General features: G+C 42.7%; 1 protein-coding gene across 1 annotated transcript in view; it reads right to left on the reverse strand.

Annotated features, from left to right (window-relative positions):
- CHRDL2 (chordin like 2) overlaps window positions 1-19,209 on the reverse strand; it is a 153,469-nt gene that overhangs the window by 37,695 nt on the left and 96,565 nt on the right. The window contains exons 5-7 of the mRNA XM_077451225.1: window positions 18,622-18,715; window positions 11,529-11,578; window positions 3,555-3,723 (exon numbers count right to left, since the gene is read on the reverse strand). Of these exons, the coding sequence (XP_077307351.1) occupies window positions 3,555-3,723; window positions 11,529-11,578; window positions 18,622-18,715 (313 nt within the window). The remainder of the gene's footprint in view (window positions 1-3,554; window positions 3,724-11,528; window positions 11,579-18,621; window positions 18,716-19,209) is intronic.

The following is a 19,209-nucleotide window of genomic DNA, read 5'->3' on the forward strand; positions in this document are numbered from 1 at the left end:
TTCATGTAGAAGGAGAAAAGGTCTCTATAGACAGGTCCTCATTCACCCAGAATGTCTGACGGGCCCACAAAGCAAACAATGGAATCCGAACACAATAAGTGTAAAATAGGTTTACAAAGTCGTTCCCATTATAAAATTCTACACACGCTCTCATATTAGGCCCAAGGGATTTGGTGGCCCAAAAAAGGTACAAGCGGTCTTACAATCAGGCTTAAAACGTTAATTTGGCCTTCCCTGGTTCCTCCCTCCCCCCTCATAAACATGCTACTGAAAGTTTAAAATCAAGCCTCTCCATCTCCAATACATACCTTATTTTAACATCGCCGGTTCTCTGCGCTTCTCTATATAATCCAGGCTAATCTTGGAAAATGGGGAGCGGCAAAAGAGTGGAAGGTTTAGTGCAAAACTAGGGTGCAAAAAGGGGGTTGAGTCACTACAGGCCCACCAACAAGTCCATGCAGTGCATACTTTTTCAGGGTCGGGGCCATCTTCGGCCATTAGGCTTTCCATTGCCATGATGTATTCAAGTATCTGGGCCGATTCCAAAAAGGAAGGAGAAGGTTTTTTTTTTTCCAGTGATGAGATATAGCGACCTTGGGAGCTAACAGGCAGTGTCTTACAATGCTGTTTTTGATCTTTGGCCAGAGAGCAGGGATGGCGAGAACCCCCCCATAATGGGCACAGCAGATGTACAGACCCGGGAACCTCAGCAGAAGGATGGTGGGAACCCCTCATAATGGGCACAGCAGGTGTACAGACCTGGGAACTTAGCACAGAGATGGTGGGAACCTCTCACAATGGGCACAGCAGGTGTACAGACCTAGAAACCCAGCAGAAGGATGGTGGGAACCTCTCATAATGGGCACAGAAGGTGTACAGACCTGGGAACCCAGCAGAAGGATGATGGGAACCTCTCATAATGAGCACAGCAGGTGTACAGACCCAGAACCTCTGCAGAAGGATGGTGGGAACCCCTCATAATGGGCACAGCAGGTGTACAGACCTGGGAACTCAGCACGGGGATGGTGGGAACCCCTCATAATGGGCACAGAAGGTGTACAGACCTGGGAACTCAGCACGGGGATGGTGGGAACCCCTCATAATGGGCACAGAAGGTGTACAGACCTGGGAACTCAGCACGGGGATGGTGGGAACCCCTCATAATGGGCACAGAAGGTGTACAGACCTGGGAACCCAGCAGAAGGATGGTGGGAACCTCTCATAATGAGCACAGCAGGTGTACAGACCCAGAACCTCTGCAGAAGGATGGTGGGAACCCCTCATAATGGGCACAGCAGGTGTACAGACCTGGGAACTCAGCACGGGGATGGTGGGAACCCCTCATAATGGGCACAGAAGGTGTACAGACCTGGGAACTCAGCACGGGGATGGTGGGAACCCCTCATAATGGGCACAGCAGGTGTACAGACCTGGGAACTCAGCACGGGGATGGTGGGAACCCCTCATAATGGGCACAGAAGGTGTACAGACCTGGGAACTCAGCACGGGGATGGTGGGAACCCCTCATAATGGGCACAGAAGGTGTACAGACCTGGGAACTCAGCACGGGGATGGTGGGAACCCCTCATAATGGGCACAGAAGGTGTACAGACCTGGGAACCCAGCAGAAGGATGGTGGGAACCTCTCATAATGAGCACAGCAGGTGTACAGACCCAGAACCTCTGCAGAAGGATGGTGGGAACCCCTCATAATGGGCACAGCAGGTGTACAGACCTGGGAACTCAGCACGGGGATGGTGGGAACCCCTCATAATGGGCACAGAAGGTGTACAGACCTGGGAACTCAGCACGGGGATGGTGGGAACCCCTCATAATGGGCACAGCAGGTGTACAGACCTGGGAACTCAGCACGGGGATGGTGGGAACCCCTCACAATGGGCACAGCAGGTGTACAGACCTGGGAACTCAGCACGGGGATGGTGGGAACCCCTCACAATGGGCACAGCAGGTGTACAGATCCAGGAACTCAGCAGAAGGATGGTGGGAACCCCTCATAATTGGCACAGCAGGTGTACAGACCTAGAAACCCAGCAGAAGGATGGTGGGAACCTCTCATAATGGGCACAGCAGGTGTACAGATCCAGGAACTCAGCAGAAGGATGGTGGGAACCTCTCATAATGGGCACAGCAGGTGTACAGACCTGGGAACTCAGCACAGGGATAGTGGGAACCCCTCATAATGGGCACAGAAGGTGTACAGACCTGGGAACCCAGCAGAAGGATGGTGGGAACCTCTCATAATGGGTACAGCAGGTGTACAGACCCAGAACCTCTGCAGAAGGATGGTGGGAACCCCTCATAATGGGCACAGCAGATGTACAGACCTAGAAACCCAGCAGAAGGATGGTGGGAACCTCTCATAATGGGCACATAAGGTGTACAGACCTGGGAACTCAGCACAGGGATAGTGGGAACCTCTCATAATGGGCACAGAAGGTGTACAGACCTGGGAACCCAGCAGAAGGATGGTGGGAACCTCTCATAATGAGCACAGCAGGTGTACAGACCCAGAACCTCTGCAGAAGGATGGTGGGAACCCCTCATAATGGGCACAGCAGGTGTACAGACCTGGGAACTCAGCACGGGGATGGTGGGAACCCCTCATAATGGGCACAGAAGGTGTACAGACCTGGGAACTCAGCACGGGGATGGTGGGAACCCCTCATAATGGGCACAGCAGGTGTACAGACCTGGGAACTCAGCACGGGGATGGTGGGAACCCCTCACAATGGGCACAGCAGGTGTACAGACCTGGGAACTCAGCACGGGGATGGTGGGAACCCCTCACAATGGGCACAGCAGGTGTACAGATCCAGGAACTCAGCAGAAGGATGGTGGGAACCCCTCATAATTGGCACAGCAGGTGTACAGACCTAGAAACCCAGCAGAAGGATGGTGGGAACCTCTCATAATGGGCACAGCAGGTGTACAGATCCAGGAACTCAGCAGAAGGATGGTGGGAACCTCTCATAATGGGCACAGCAGGTGTACAGACCTGGGAACTCAGCACAGGGATAGTGGGAACCCCTCATAATGGGCACAGAAGGTGTACAGACCTGGGAACCCAGCAGAAGGATGGTGGGAACCTCTCATAATGGGTACAGCAGGTGTACAGACCCAGAACCTCTGCAGAAGGATGGTGGGAACCCCTCATAATGGGCACAGCAGATGTACAGACCTAGAAACCCAGCAGAAGGATGGTGGGAACCTCTCATAATGGGCACATAAGGTGTACAGACCTGGGAACTCAGCACAGGGATAGTGGGAACCTCTCATAATGGGCACAGAAGGTGTACAGACCTGGGAACCCAGCAGAAGGATGGTGGCAACCTCTCATAATGGGCACAGCAGGTGTACAGACCCAGAACCTCTGCAGAAGGATGGTGGGAACCCCTCATAATGGGCACAGCAGGTGTACAGACCTGGGAACTCAGCACAGGGATTGTGGGACTAGTTGGGTAGGCAGTTTAGAGGAACTGGTTTACTACACACAAAAAAACTGCAACATGAACATCCTCACTACTTTGTGTCACCTTTCTTGTGCTTTTCTTTCATCAGTATTTTCACCGTTGTCCCACCTCCTCCCTTCTGCTTGAAGCTTCGAGGGTTGAACCCCAGAGAAGAACTGACAATGGTGGACTCTGTGGCCCCCAAGGACTTCTTGCTGAGCAGCTCGCTGAGGCACTGGTCCTGGGAGTGTCTCTGCAGGGCACAAAGCAGATATTTACACCTTTAAAGGAGAGCTCCACCTAGTGAGCGGTACAGGTAAAGGACATGTGAAAATTGTATTTATATCTACCCTGCTCTTAGGATCTAAAGCAGCGGTCCTCGAACTGTGGCCCGGAGGCTAGATGCGACCCTTTGCTTGCCTTTATTCGGCCCTTGCGGTACTATTCCTTCCACTGATACAAGGGACTGTTCCTCCCTCTGACACCAACCATGGGGCACCATTCTTCCCACTGACACCAACCATGGGGCACCATTCTTCCCACTGACACCAACCATGGGGCACCATTCCTCCCACTGACACCAACCATGGGGCACCATTCCTCCCACTGACACCAACCATGGGGCACCATTCCTCCCACTGACATCAAAGCTTTAGTAAATTACTGATTGATTATTGATTATTGATCTGGACATGCACAGCACATGGAGGGATCAAAACAAACCTGTAAAACTGGTCACCAGGGGTGAAACTCCTTAACAAAGATACAGGCATTAAAAACCTGACAGGGGTTCTAATCCTCCCGTAATCTTTACAAAATGTACCACCTCATCATGTATAATATATGCTCTACATCCCATATTCTGCACCTCCCTATTCCCTACGCCACACTGTCTGTTCCCTATTCTGCAGTGCCTCATTCCATATGCTATGCTGTATATTCCCTATTCCACAAAGCATCATTCCATATACCATTCTGTACATTCTATATATTATATGTCATGCTGTATGTTTCCTATGCTGCACCTCCTCGTATGCAATGCTGTACGTTCCCTATTCCACACCTACTCATTCTGTGCACCATGCTGTATGTTCCCTATTCTGCACGCCATGCTGTAAGTTTCCTATTCCGCACCTCCTCGGTCCATACGCTATGCTATTAGGGTTGCCACCTTTTCTTCAAGCCAAACCCGAACATTTTTGCGGCACAGGGCAATATTTTGTTTATTTTTTCAGTAAACACTATAGGATTATAAAAGGCCTGGGATATATTTGGGTGCCCCAAGGAGAGTAGTAATGTAGCGCACAGAGCGCACCAGTGGGTGTGGCCAAATTGCTCTTGCTGACATCATCAACCCACCCTTCAGTGATGCCGAACCTGACCTCAAACAGCTGCCCGCAGCGGCAACAGATTTGTGTATGACTATCTGGGTTACTTGGGGAGCCACAGCCTGGTCTGAATAATGTGTCCGGGTTTCAGGTGGACTGAAATCCGGACACATGATTCAAAACCCAAACTGTCCGGGTGAATCCTGGACAGGTGGCAACCCTATATGCTGTATGTTCCCTATTCCGCCCCTCCTCATTCCATACAATATGCTGTACGTTCCCTATTCCTCCTCATTCCCTACTCCATGCTGTACGTTCTCTATTCCGCACCTCCTCATGTCCTACTCCATGCTGTACGTTCCCTATTCCGGACCTCCTCATGCCATACGCCATGCTGCAAGTTCCTTATTTCGCAACTCCCCATTCCATAACACCATGCTGTACGTCTCCTATTCCGCACCTCCTTGATCCGTACGCCACGCTGTACGTGCCCTATGCCGCACCTCCTCATTCTGCATGCTATGCAGTTTGTTCCCTATTCTGTACCTCCTCATTCCATATGCTATGCTCTATATTTCCTATTCCACAAAGCATCATTCCATATACTATTCTGTACATTCTATATACTATGTGTCATGCCGTATGTTTCCTATGCCACAACTCCTCGATCCATACGCCATGCTGTACGTTCCCTATTCCACACCTACTCATGCCGTACACCATGCTGTATGCTCCCTATTCCCTACGCCATGCTGTACGTACCTTATTCTGCACCGCCCCATTCCGTACACCATGCTGTATTTTTCCTATTCTGCACCTACTCATTCCATATGCCATGCTGTTCGTTCCCTAGTCCTCACCTCCTCATTCCGGATGCCATGCTGTACTTTGCCAATTCCACACCTCCTCATTTCGTATGCCATGCTGTATGTTCCCCATTCCGCACCTCCGCATTCCACGCTTTACGTTCCCCATTCCGCACCTCCTCATTCCGTATGCCACGCAGTACGTTACCCATTCCGCACCTCCTAATTCCATATGCCATGCTGTTCGTTCCTTAGTCCGCACCTCCTCATTCCACATGCCATGCTGTACTTTGCCAATTCCACACCTCCTCATTTCGTATGCCATGCTGTACGTTCCCCATTCCGCACCTCCTAATTCCGTATGCCACGCAGTACGTTGCCCATTCCGTACCTCCTAATTCCATATGCCACGCTGTTCGTTCCGTAGTCCGCACCTCCTCATTCCACATGCCATGCTGTACTTTGCCAATTCCACACCTCCTTATTTCGTATGCCATGCTGTATGTTCCCCATTCCGCACCTCCTCATTCCGTACCTCCCAATTCCATATGCCATGCTCTCCTTTCCCTAGTCCGCACCTCCTCATTCCGCATGCCATGATGTACTTTGCCAATTCCACACCTCCTTACTTCGTATGCCATGCTGTATGTTCCCCATTCCGCACCTCCTCATTGCGTATGCCACGCTGTACATTCCCCATTCCACACCTCCTCATTCCGTATGCCATGCAGTACGTTACCCATTCCGCCCCTGCTAATTCCATATGCCATGCTGTTGGTTCCCTAGTCCACACCTCCTCATTCCAAATGCCATGCTGTACTTTGCCAATTCCACACCTCCTTACTTCGTATGCCATGCTGTATGTTCCCCATTCCACACCTCCTCATTGCGTATGCCAAGCTGTACGTTCCCCATTCCGCACCTGATCATTCCGTATGCCATGCAGTATGTTACCCATTCCGCACCTCCTCATTCCATATGCCATGCTGTTGGATCCCCATTCCGTTATTCTGCACACAGTGTTTAAAATGGAGTGATGTGGAATAAAATGTGTTGCATTGCCCCAATCGCTCAACAGATCAATTTCCTACTGCTCGGGGGACCTGTGAATTCTAGTTATGCCCTTGACTTTAATATTAAAGTCTTTTATCTAAAACTGCGGCAAAGTTTTTTAAAAGTTAAAAAATATTTTAAAAAGTTGGAGAGAAAGCACCTATTGGTAAAATTGGGGGACTGGGGGGGGGATCTATAGGTTGGAATGAAACTCCTGAGCAGCGATGCCGATTTACACACATGGAAAAACGCCATATTGACCAGTTTTAGCCGGGGGTACGCGGAGTTTTACAGGAGCAGGTGTCCGAGTCTCTGATGAATGCTCGGCCTTGTTCAGTCTCCATATTATGTAGAACTTGGTGTGGTCCGGAGGAGGAGTGACGCCACGTGTGGGGGGCGAAGGTACGGAATGTAAACCCGAGGATTCCGTGACATTGGCGGCGTGAGGTCATTATTTTATGCACCTTTTTACCTTTCTGAGCATTCCTGGGTACAGAATATTGAAATTAGGGCTGAAACAACTAATCGATTATGAAATTAATCGATTACTATTTTCATAATCGATTAATCGGGCAGTAACACAATGGGGTTTAAAAAAAAAAAAATGAGCCCCTTTAGAGTAAAAAAAGAGCAAATAATCGCTACTGTAAATTTCACTGTTGCACAGTAAAAAAAAAAAAAATGAACCCCTTACAATAGCGATTATTTGCTCTTTTTGTACTATAAAGTCCTAAATTATTTTAACCCCATTATGTAACTGAACATCTTAGACCTGGATCACATCTATGCGTTTTTTGGTGCTTTTTGCAGAAACGCACTACAGTTCATTTAACGTTCACATCTATGTTTTTCAGCTGCTCCATATTTGGAAAGTGTCGGGGACTTTTTTCAACACAAGACGGTGCTTTTTTTTTGTTCGATAGACTTCAATGGAGAAGCTGCAGAAAAGCATGTAATGCGTTTTTGCAGCAATTAGTTTTTTTTTTTTTTTATCTGCCCAACAACAAATTGGCCAAAAAAAAAAAAAGGCATAAAAAAAATGCAAAACTGCAGCAAAATCACGTGCACAAAAAATCAAAATGCACAAAAAGCACTGCAGGAATAGATCAAAAGAAAAAAAAAAATAAACTGCAGAGGTGAGTACCGAGCTTTATGCTGGTCACACCGATCAATTTTCAGACCAGAATATTCAGATGAAAAATCTTTGTACATTCACTGAATGAAAGAACGTGGTTTGAAATTTTCACTTGTTTTTAACATTCTGTTTTAAAGCGAATGTAATTTCTGAACGAAAAAAAACGCACACACTGTCTGACAATTCCTGTGACCGAGAAGTTTTCTATTATTTCTAAATTTTCCCATCACTTTGGTTTGAAAACCAACGTCGATTTGACCCCATTAACGATTAGAAAATCGAATGAACATTCTTAAAATGTAACTTTTTTTTGAAGGAAGACATTGTTTTTATATGGCCAGCATATAATATATTACAGTTCTGTTTGAAAATCTGCAAAACAGTCTAACTTTTTTTTCTTTTAAATAAAAAAAATTTGATCTGAGTCAGATATTTACCAGATTCAACCTCTAATAGTATATACAGTATATATCTCCTCTAATAGTATATACAGTATATATCTCCTCTAATAGTATATCTCTCCTTTAATATTGTATACAGTATATATCTCCTCTAATAGTGTATACAGTATATATCTCCTCTAATAGTATATACAGTATATATTTCCTCTAATAGTATATCGCTCCTCTAATTGTGTATACAGTATATCTCTCCTCTAATAGTATATATCTCCTCTAATAGTATATCTCTCCTCTAATAGTATATATCTCCTCTAATAGTATATCTCTCCTCTAATAGTATAAACAGTATATCACTCCTCTAATAGTATATATCTCCTCTAATAGTATATCTCTCCTCTAATAGTATAAACAGTATATCACTCCTCTAATAGTATATATTTCCTCTAATAGTATATCTCTCCTTTAATATTGTATACAGTATATATCGCCTCTAATAGTATATACAGTACATATTTCCTCTAATAGTATATCTCTCCTCTAATTGTGTATACAGTATATCTCTCCTCTAATAGTATATATCTCCTCTAATAGTATATCTCTCCTCTAATAGTATAAACAGTATATCACTCCTCTAATAGTATATATTTCCTCTAATAGTATATCTCTCCTTTAATATTGTATACAGTATATATCGCCTCTAATAGTATATACAGTACATATTTCCTCTAATAGTATATCTCTCCTCTAATTGTGTATACAGTATATCTCTCCTCTAATAGTATATACAGTATATATCTCCTCTAATAGTATATCTCTCCTCCAATAGTGTATACAGTATATATATCTCCTCTAATAGTGTATACAGTATATATTTCCTCTAATAGTATATAAAGTATATATCTCCTCTAATAGTATATCTCTCCTTTAATAGTATATATCTCCTCTAATAGTATATACAGTATATATTTCCTCTAATAGTATATCTCTCATTTACTATTGTATACAGTATATATCTCCTCTAATAGTATATACAGTATATATTTCCTGTAATAGTATATCTCTCCTCCAATATTGTATACAGTATATATCTCCTCTAATAGTATATACAGTATATATCTCCTCTAATAGTATATCTCTCCTCCAATAGTGTATACAGTATATATCTCCTCTAATAGTATATACAGTATATATCTCCTCTAATAGTATATACAGTATATATCTCCTCTAATAGTGTATATACAGTATATCTCTCCTCTAATAGTATATACAGTATCTCACCTCTAATAGTGTATATACAGTATATGTCTCCTCTAGTAGTGTATACAGTATATATTTCCTCTAATAGTATATACAGTATATATCTCCTCTAATAGTATATACACAGTATATCTCTCCTTTAATAGTATATATCTCTCCTCTAATAGTATATACAGTATATCTCTTCTGTCTGTTAGTCTCAGAGTGGATTAAAGATTTTGCACCCTAACCATACAGTTGGTTATTTATATTTACCACTGCATAGAGATATTTAAGAATAAATTGCCTTTTTTTTTAAACTTTACATTTTAACTAAATTATACACCACACTTTTTTTAGTGTTATTAACTGATTAATCAAAACAATAAAATCGGCCAACTAATCAATTATGAAAATAATGGTTAGTTGCAGCCCTAATTGAAATACTTAAATCTTCCATGTGTGGGAGTTCCTCTAGTAAGGCAATAAAAGGATTTTCTGTCAGCCTAGAGAACAATGGAACTTTGTGTTGTGACTTGTATTGTAGAAACCTTACAGGATGTGTAAAGAATCCGGCCGGCTTCCATAATAGATGTTGGCCTTTTTGGGATGTGATAATCTTCCTAAAAGCAGAAAGTGGATAAGTGGCTATCCTTGCAGTGAGGAGGTTGCAGGTACATTTTCTGCTAGGGACACGACCTGCTTTTTTGTTTTCCTACAACCTAAGAAAATACTACTAGGTATGCAGCAGCCCTGAAATATAATGGTGGTCACTGCATACATAGTGCTAGTATATAGTGGTGCTCTGTGCATACATAGTGCTAGTATATAGTGGTGCTCTGTGCATACATAGTGCTAGTATATAGTGGTGCTCTGTGCATACATAGTGCTAGTATATAGTGGTGCTCTGTGCATACATAGTGCTAGTATATAGTGGTGCTCTGTGCATACATAGTGCTAGTATATAGTACTGCTCTGTGCATACATAGTGCTAGTATATAGTGGTGCTCTGTGCATACATAGTGCTAGTATATAGTGGTGCTCTGTGCATACATAGTGCTAGTATATAGTGGTGCTCTGTGCATACATAGTGCTAGTATATAGTGCTGCTCTGTGCATACATAGTGCTAGTATATAGTACTGCTCTGTGCATACATAGTGCTAGTATATAGTGGTGCTCTGTGCATACATAGTGCTAATATATAGTGGTGCTCTGTGCATACATAGTGGTAGTATATACTGGTTCACTCATTACAAACATAGCCCTAGTATATATTAGTACTCAGTGCATACATAGCCCTAGTATAGTATATATTAGTACTCGGTGCATACATAGCCCTAGTATATATCAGTACTCAGTACAGACATAGCCCTGGTATATACTGGTACTCAGTGCAAATGTAGCCCTAGTATATAGCAGTACTCATTACAAACATAGCCCTAGTATACAACAGTACTCTGTGCCTACATAGCCCTAGTATATATCAGTACTCAGTACATACATAGCCCTAGTATACATTGGTACTCAGTACATACATAGCCCTAGTATATATTGGTACTCAGTACATACATAGCCCTAGTATATATGTGTACTCAGTACATACATAGCCCTAGTATACATTGGTACTCAGTACATACATAGCCCTAGTATACATTGATACTCAGTACATACATAGCCCTAGTATATAGCAGTACTCAGTACATACATAGCCCTAGTATATATTGGTACTTAGTACATACATAGCCCTAGTATATATTGGTACTCAGTACATACATAGCCCTAGTATATATGTGTACTCAGTACATACATAGCCCTACTATATATGTGTACTCAGTACATACATAGCCCTAGTATACATTGGTACTCAGTACATACATAGCCCTAGAATACATTGGTACTCAGTACACATATATACTAAGGCTATGTTTGCCCTGACCTAGCCCTAGTATATATTGGTACTCAGTGCAAACATGGACCTAATATATTTTTTATATATATGGGGTATGGCCAGCTTTAATTAGGTTAGCACTGACTGATGCACTGTTGTATTAAATAAACAGGAACTATACTACAAAAAGAAAAAAAAAAATTTACGTACAACACCTCTGTTTAATGGCTCCTCTTCCCCGGATCGCTCAAATGACCCATCTGTAAGACACGGAATACACAAAAGGTGAGAGATCTAGGAAGCTGATGGGACAATTTGTGATGATAATACAAAGGCGTTGGGGTGGGGGGGTCAGCCTGTCAGTGCTCAGACCATTCGCCACACACTGCATCAAAATTGGTCTGCATGGCTGTCATCCCAGAAGGAAGCCTCTTCTAAAGATGATGCACAAGTCTGCTTGTCTTCAGCAGACTAAAGATATAGATTACTGGAACCATGTCCTGTGGTCTGATGAGACCAAGATAATCTTATTTGGTTCAGATGGTGACAAGCGTGTGTCGCGGCAACCAGGTGAGGAGTATAAAGACAAGTGTGTCTTGCCTACAGTCAGTCAGGCATGGTGGTGGGAGTGTCATGGTCTGGGGCTGCATGAGTGCTGCCGGCACTGGGGAGCTACAGATCATTGTGGGAACCATGAATGCCAACATTTACTGTGACATACTGAAGCAGAGCATGATCCCCTCCCTTCGGAGACTGGGCCGCAGGGCAGTATTCCAACATGATAACCACCCCAAACACACCTCCAAGTTCTTTAGCAAGTCCTTCTTGCTAAAAAAGCTGAGGGTAAAGGTGATGGACTGGCCAAGCATGTCTCCAGACCTAAACCCTATTGAGCATCTGTGGGACATCCTCAAATGGAAGGTGGAGGAGCGCAAGGTCTCCAACATCCACCAGCTTTGTGTTGTTGTCATGGAGGAGGGGAAGAGGACTCCAGTGGTGACCTGTGAAGCTCTGGTGACCTCCATGCCCAAGAGGGTTAAGGCAGTGCTGGAAAATAATGGTATACATACACACACACACACACACCTTACATAGAAACACATTTTTACCTTTTTTTCGATTAAAGCTGGCCATACACCAGAATTGCCTTAAAACTTTCATACTGAGAGTTTGAAAAATTGAACAGCATTCGATCTTACCAGCTTTTAAAGATACCTCATTCAACATTTCAATGGAACACTCATTTGAAATTTTATCCAGACCCGTCACTTCAATAGAATCCCCACATATTAAGCAGGGTTCATTACAATACGTAGGATTTTTCCCGAATTAAACCCACATTGCCAGTTATTTTATTCACTCGAGAAAAATTTGCCATCCTGTCACTGTACTTGAAACTGTTAGAAAATCGAGCGAACATTACAAAGTGACACGTTTCGAATGAAATTGTAGTGATGTATGGCCAGCTTAACACAGCCCTACAGGAGTGCATTCATCGATTTATCTAAAAGCTGAACTCGGGCAAATGTAAAAGGCACAAATGAATGTTGGGGTAACTGATACATCATATATATTTTTTAAGTCATTCTTACTTTACAGAATTTCTTCACACCTGCTTAAAATGTTTGCACAGTGCTGTAAGCGTTTTCTGCAAATAGAGAAAATAGCCTAACACTATAGACTAAGGACATTCAACCAATAGAGGAAATAGCCTAACACTATAGACTAAGGACATTCAACCAATAGAGGAAATAGCCTAACACTATAGACTAAGGACATTCAACCAATAGAGGAAATAGCCTAACACTACAGACTGAGAACATTCAACCAATAGAGAAAATAGCCTAACACTATAGACTAAGGACATTCAACCAATAGAGGAAATTGGTTAACACTATAGACTAAGGACATTCAACCAATAGGGGAAATAGCCTAACACTATAGACTAAGGACATTCAACCAATAGGGGAAATAGCCTAACACTATAGACTAAGGACATTCAACCAATAGAGGAAATAGCCTAACACTATAGACTAAGGACATTCAACCAATAGAGGAAATAGAATAACACTACAGACTGAGAACATTCAACCAATAGAGAAAATAGCCTAACACTACAGACTGAGGACATTCAACCAATAGAGAAAATAGCCTAACACTACAGACTGAGGACATTCAACCAATAGAGGAAATAGCCTAACACTATAGACTAAGGACATTCAACCAATAGAGGAAAATAGCCTAACACTATAGACTAAGGACATTCAACCAATAGAGGAAAATAGCCTAACACTATAAACTAAGGCTTTTTCCTCTATTGGTTGAAAGTCCTTAGTCTATAGTGTTATGCCACGTACACACGATCGGAATTCTTGTCGGAAAAAGCTCTGATGGTTTCCCCGTAGGAATTCCAACGGAGTTTCGCTCAAACTGTCTTGCCTACACACGGTCACACCAAATTCTGACGGTCAATAACACCGCGACATACAACACGTTTAGCGGCACTATAAAAAGGGAAGTTTAATATTTCCGAGCATGAGTGGAATTGTTTCCGAGCATGCGTCAGAATTTTGCATGCCGGAATTGCATACACACGATCGAATAATCCGATAGAAAGGTTTTCCGTCGGAAAAATTAAGAACAGGCTCTCAATCTAAAGACAGTCGGAAATGCCGACAGAAAAAGACAGATGGGCGTACACACGGTCGGAAAATCCTATGAAAAGCTCCCATCGGACTGTTTCCATTGGAAATTCCGGCCGCGTGTACACGCGGGCGCACAAAGTTGTCGGGAAATCCAAACGTTCGGAACGAGGTGGCATAAATCAAGTACGACGGGACTACGTAGAGGCCAGTGGCCAATAGCTTTTGCCTCCAAGCTTTCGTTTCTGAGCATGCGTGGCACTTTGTGCCTTGGAATTCTCTACACACGATCAAAAAAAGTCTTTTGTTGTTGGAAAATTTTAGATCCAGCTCTCAAACTTTTTCTGTCGGAAATTCCGACAGAAAAAGTCCGATAGAGCCCACGCACGATCGGATTTTCCGACAACATAATCCGATTGGACTTTTTCCGTTGGAATTTCCGACCGTGTTTATGGGGCATTACCCTATGAACTGAGAACATTCAACCAATAGCAAAAATAGTCCAACAATATAGGCCAAGGACATTCAACCAATGGAGAAAATAGCCTAATGCCACGTACACACGATCGGAATTCTCGTCGGAAAAAGCTCTGATGGTTTTCCCGACGGAATTCGGCTCAAGCTGTCTTGCCTACACATGGTCACATCCGATCGTTTATAACGCGGTGACGTACAACACGTATGACGGGACTAGAAAAAGGAAGTTCAATAGCCAGTAGCCAATAGCTTCTGTCTCGTAGTTGAATCTGAGCATGCGTGATTTTTGGCGTGTCGGAATTGCATACACACGATCAGAATTACCGATAGAAAGTTTTTCCGTTGGGAAAATTGAGAACATGCTATCAATTTTTGGCTGGCGGAAATTCCGATGGAGCATACACACGGTCACATTTTCCGATGAAAAGCTCTCATCGGTCTTTTTCTGGCCAGAATTCCGATCGTGTGTACGCGGCATAACACTATTGACTAATGACATTCAAGCAATAGAGAAAATAGCCTACTACTAAAGACCAAGAATATTCAACCAAAAGAGAAAATAGCCCAACAATATAGGCCAAGGGCATTCAACCAATAGAAAAAATTGCCTAAGACTAAACACTAAGAATATTCAACTAATAGAGAAAGTAGCCTAACACTACAGACTGAGAACATTCAACCAATAGAGAAAATAGCCTAAAACTACAGACTGAGAACATTCAACCAATAGAGAAAATAGCCTAACACTACAGACTGAAAACATTCAACCAATAGAGAAAATAGCCTAACACTACAGACTGAGAATATTCAACCAATAGAGAAAATAGCCTAACACTACAGACTGAGAATATTCAACCAATAGAGAAAATAGCCTAACACTACAGACTGAGAATATTCAACCAATAGAGAAAATAGCCTAACGCTACAGACTGAGAACATTCAACCAATAGAGAAAATAGCCTAACGCTACAGACTGAAAACATTCAACCAATAGAGAAAATAGCCTAACACTACAGACTGAGAATATTCAACCAATAGAGAAAATAGCCTAACACTACAGACTGAGAACATTCAACCAATAGAGAAAATAGCCTAACACTACAGACTGAGAACATTCAAATAATAGAGAAAATAGCCTAACACTACAGACTGAGAACATTCAACCAATAGAGAAAATAGCCTAACACTACAGACTGAGAACATTCAACCAATAGAGAAAATAGCCTAACACTACAGACTGAGGACATTCAACCAATAGAGAAAATAGCCTAACACTACAGACTGAGGACATTCAACCAATAGAGAAAATAGCCTAACACTACAGACTGAGGACATTCAACCAATAGAGAAAATAGCCTAACACTACAGACTGAAAACATTCAACCAATAGAGAAAATAGCCTAACACTACAGACTGAGAACATTCAACCAATAGAGAAAATAGCCTAACACTACAGACTGAGAACATTCAACAAATAGAGAAAATAGGATAACAATATAGGTCAAGAACATTCAGCCAATAGAGAAAACAATCTAAAGCCAGCCATACATGGATCAAAAACTGGCTTGTTCAGCAGGGACCGGACGATTAGGAATCCATGTGTGGGCAGGGAGGTTGTACAGAAGTCAATCTAATGTTCCAAGTCTGTACAACTGCCCTGCTGGATTTTTCCTGGCCGATCAGCACTGCTGGCTATAGCCTGCACTGCTGATCAGTGTTATTGTGACGGTAGGGAAGCCTGCCCCGCTGTCAGAATACAATACTGATCTATGGGCTGCCTGACACTATAGACTGAGAACATTCAACCAAAAGAGGAAATAGTACGACAGAGACCTCTGCACTGTGTACAGTGTGTATGGAGGTTCCTGTGTGATAATTCAGATAGAGCAGAGTGAGCCGCCATACAGAACTCATACAATGTCGCAGAGATGGAACTCTGTTTTACCTTTGGTGATCGGTTGGTTCCGTCTCTGCAACATTGTATCAATACTGCACAGAAGGTCATTATACAGGCAGACACGCCTCCTGTTCTGTTGTCCCGACTTGGAGATCCACAATGTGTGGCGCAACATTGGCGCAACGCACGAAGCGTCATTTTGAGGCTCCATCCATTGTCCAAAGAACTACGAGGGGTAGAGTTTTCAGAGCAGCCAGATGACCGTTTGGGGAAAAAAAAGGTTTACAAATTTTTTGTATTTTCCCCAAATTGTCACACTTATCAATATCATCACGTGTGTCAGAGGACTGAGGTTTACTTTACTAGAGAACACCCATACAGCGCCTTGAAAAAGTATTCACACCCCTTGATATTTTCTACATTTTGTCATGTTACAACCAAATAGTAAATGTATTTTATTGGGATTTTATGTGATAAACCAACACAAAGTGGCACATAAGTGTGAAGTGGAAGGAAAATAACTGGTTTTCAGTGTGGGGGGCATTTGTATGGCGCCCCCCGGAGTCAATACTTTGTAGAATCTCCTTTCTCTGCAATTACAGCTGCAAGTCTTTTTGGGGATGTCTCTACCAGCTTTGCACATCTAGAGAGGGACATTTCTGCCCATTCTTCTTTGCAAAATATCTCAAGCTCTGTCAGATTGGATGGAGAGCGTCTGTGAACAGCAATTTTCAAGTCTTACCACAGATTTTCAATGTGATTTAGGTCTGGACTGTGACTGGGCCATTCTAACACATGGATATGCTTTGATCTAAACCATTCCATTGTAGCTCTGGCTCTATGTTTAGGGTCGTTGTCCTGCTGGAAGGTGAACCTCCACCCCGGTCTCAAGTCTTTTGCAGACTCTAACAGGTTTTCTTCTAAGATTGTCCTGTATTTGGCTTCATCCATCTTCCCATCAACTCTGACCAGCTTCCGTGTCTCTGCTAAAGAAAAGCATCCTCACAACATGATGCTGCCACCACCATGTTTCACGGTGGGGATGGTGTGTTCAGGGTGATGTGCAGTGTTAGTTTTCCCCCACACATAGCGTTTTGCTTTTAGGCCAAAAAGTTGAATTTTGGTCTCATCTGATCAGAGCACCTTCTTCCACATGTTTGCTGTGTCCCCCACATGACTTCTCACAAACTGCAAACAGGACTTCTTATGACTTTCTTCCACCAATGTCTTTCTTCTTGTCACTCTTCCATAAAGGGCAGATTTGTGGAGAGCACGACTAATAGTTGTCCTGTGGACAGATTCTCCCACCTGAGCTGTGGATCTCTGCAGCTCCTCCAGAGTTACCATGAGCCTCTTGGCTCTTCTCTGATAAATGCTATCCTTGCCCGGCCCGGTCAGTTTAGGTGGACGGCCATGTCTTGGTAGGTTTGCAGTTGTGCCATACTCTTTCCATTTTTGGATGATGGATTGAACAGAGCTCCGCGAGATGTTCAAAGCTTGGGAGATTTTTCTATAACCTAACCCTGCTTTATACTTCTCCACAACTTTATCCCTGACCTGTCTGGTGTGTTCCTTGGTCTTCATGATGCTGTTTGTTCACTAAGATTCTCTAACAAACCTCCGAGGTCTTCACAGAACAGCTGTATTTATACCGAGATTAAATTACACACAGATGTACTCTATTTACTAATTAGGTGACTTCTGAAGGCAATTGGTTCCACTAAATTTTAGTTAGGGGTATCAGAGTAAAGGGGGCTGAATACAAATGCCTCCCCACACTTTTCACATATTTATTTGTGAAGTGAAAGGAAAATGATAAATGGTTTTCCAAGTGTTTTACAATGTGCCACTTTGTTTCAGTCTATCACATAAAATCCCAATAAAATACATTTACATTTTTTGGTTGTAACATGAGAAAATGTGGAAACTATCAAAGGGTGTGAATACTTTATCAACAGCACTGTATGTGATGCTGAGCCTCCATGATTGAGAAAACTAAAAAGGGGTGGGACCAGGGACAGGATGGGTAGGAAAGGGCTTAGATGACAAGGGATGTCCTCCAGCCAGGAAATGAGGCAGAGCTCCATCTATGACTTGCTGCAGCTTCTAATGTACATTGTGAGAAGCTCACAGTGTGCGGTGAGATCAGAGTAAGCCATTCCAGTTCATGGGAGGAGACGGCACAACTGGGCAAGACTGAAGGGAAAGGCTGCATTTTATTTATGGCTATTAAAGCAAAAAAAAAGCACAAAGAGATTGATGTTTGTTATGTAGCAGGGCTACTTACCTCGGCACCCTGGGCAGCAGGAGTCTGGTATAGTCATCGGGGAGGAACATACCAGCTCTGGACAGGTAACCAGACCACAGTATATCTGTCCATCCTACAAAACAAGAACACCGGTGATATAAGACACACAGTCTGCAATCACAAAGTTATTATTGTTATTATTATTAGGATGTACAATAATAATAATAATAATAATAATAATAAATGCAAAATAAAAAAAATAAAAAATAAAATCCGTGGGGGGGATAGTAATAATAATAATAATAATAATAACAACAACAATTAAAAAATAAGAAGTACAATAATAAAAGATGCAAAATAAAAATAAACAAAAAAATCTGTAGGGGGAAAAATAGTAATAATAATAATAATAATAATAATAGTTAAAAATAAGAAGCACAAAAAAAAAAAAAAAAAAGCAAAATCATTATTTTTTTTTTTTTTAAAAGCTAAAATAAAAAAATTAAAATGTAGGGAAAATAATAATAATAATAGTAATAATAAGACCCCTGCGCAAATACAGTGTGACATAAAATATTGCAACAATCACCATTTTATTATTTTATTCTCTAGAGTCTCCCCTAAAAA

Source organism: Lithobates pipiens, unplaced genomic scaffold, assembly GCF_037356315.1.
Source record: "Lithobates pipiens isolate NorthernLeopardFrog02 unplaced genomic scaffold, aLitPip1_a1.2 Scaffold_23, whole genome shotgun sequence".
NCBI lineage: Eukaryota > Metazoa > Chordata > Amphibia > Anura > Ranidae > Lithobates > Lithobates pipiens.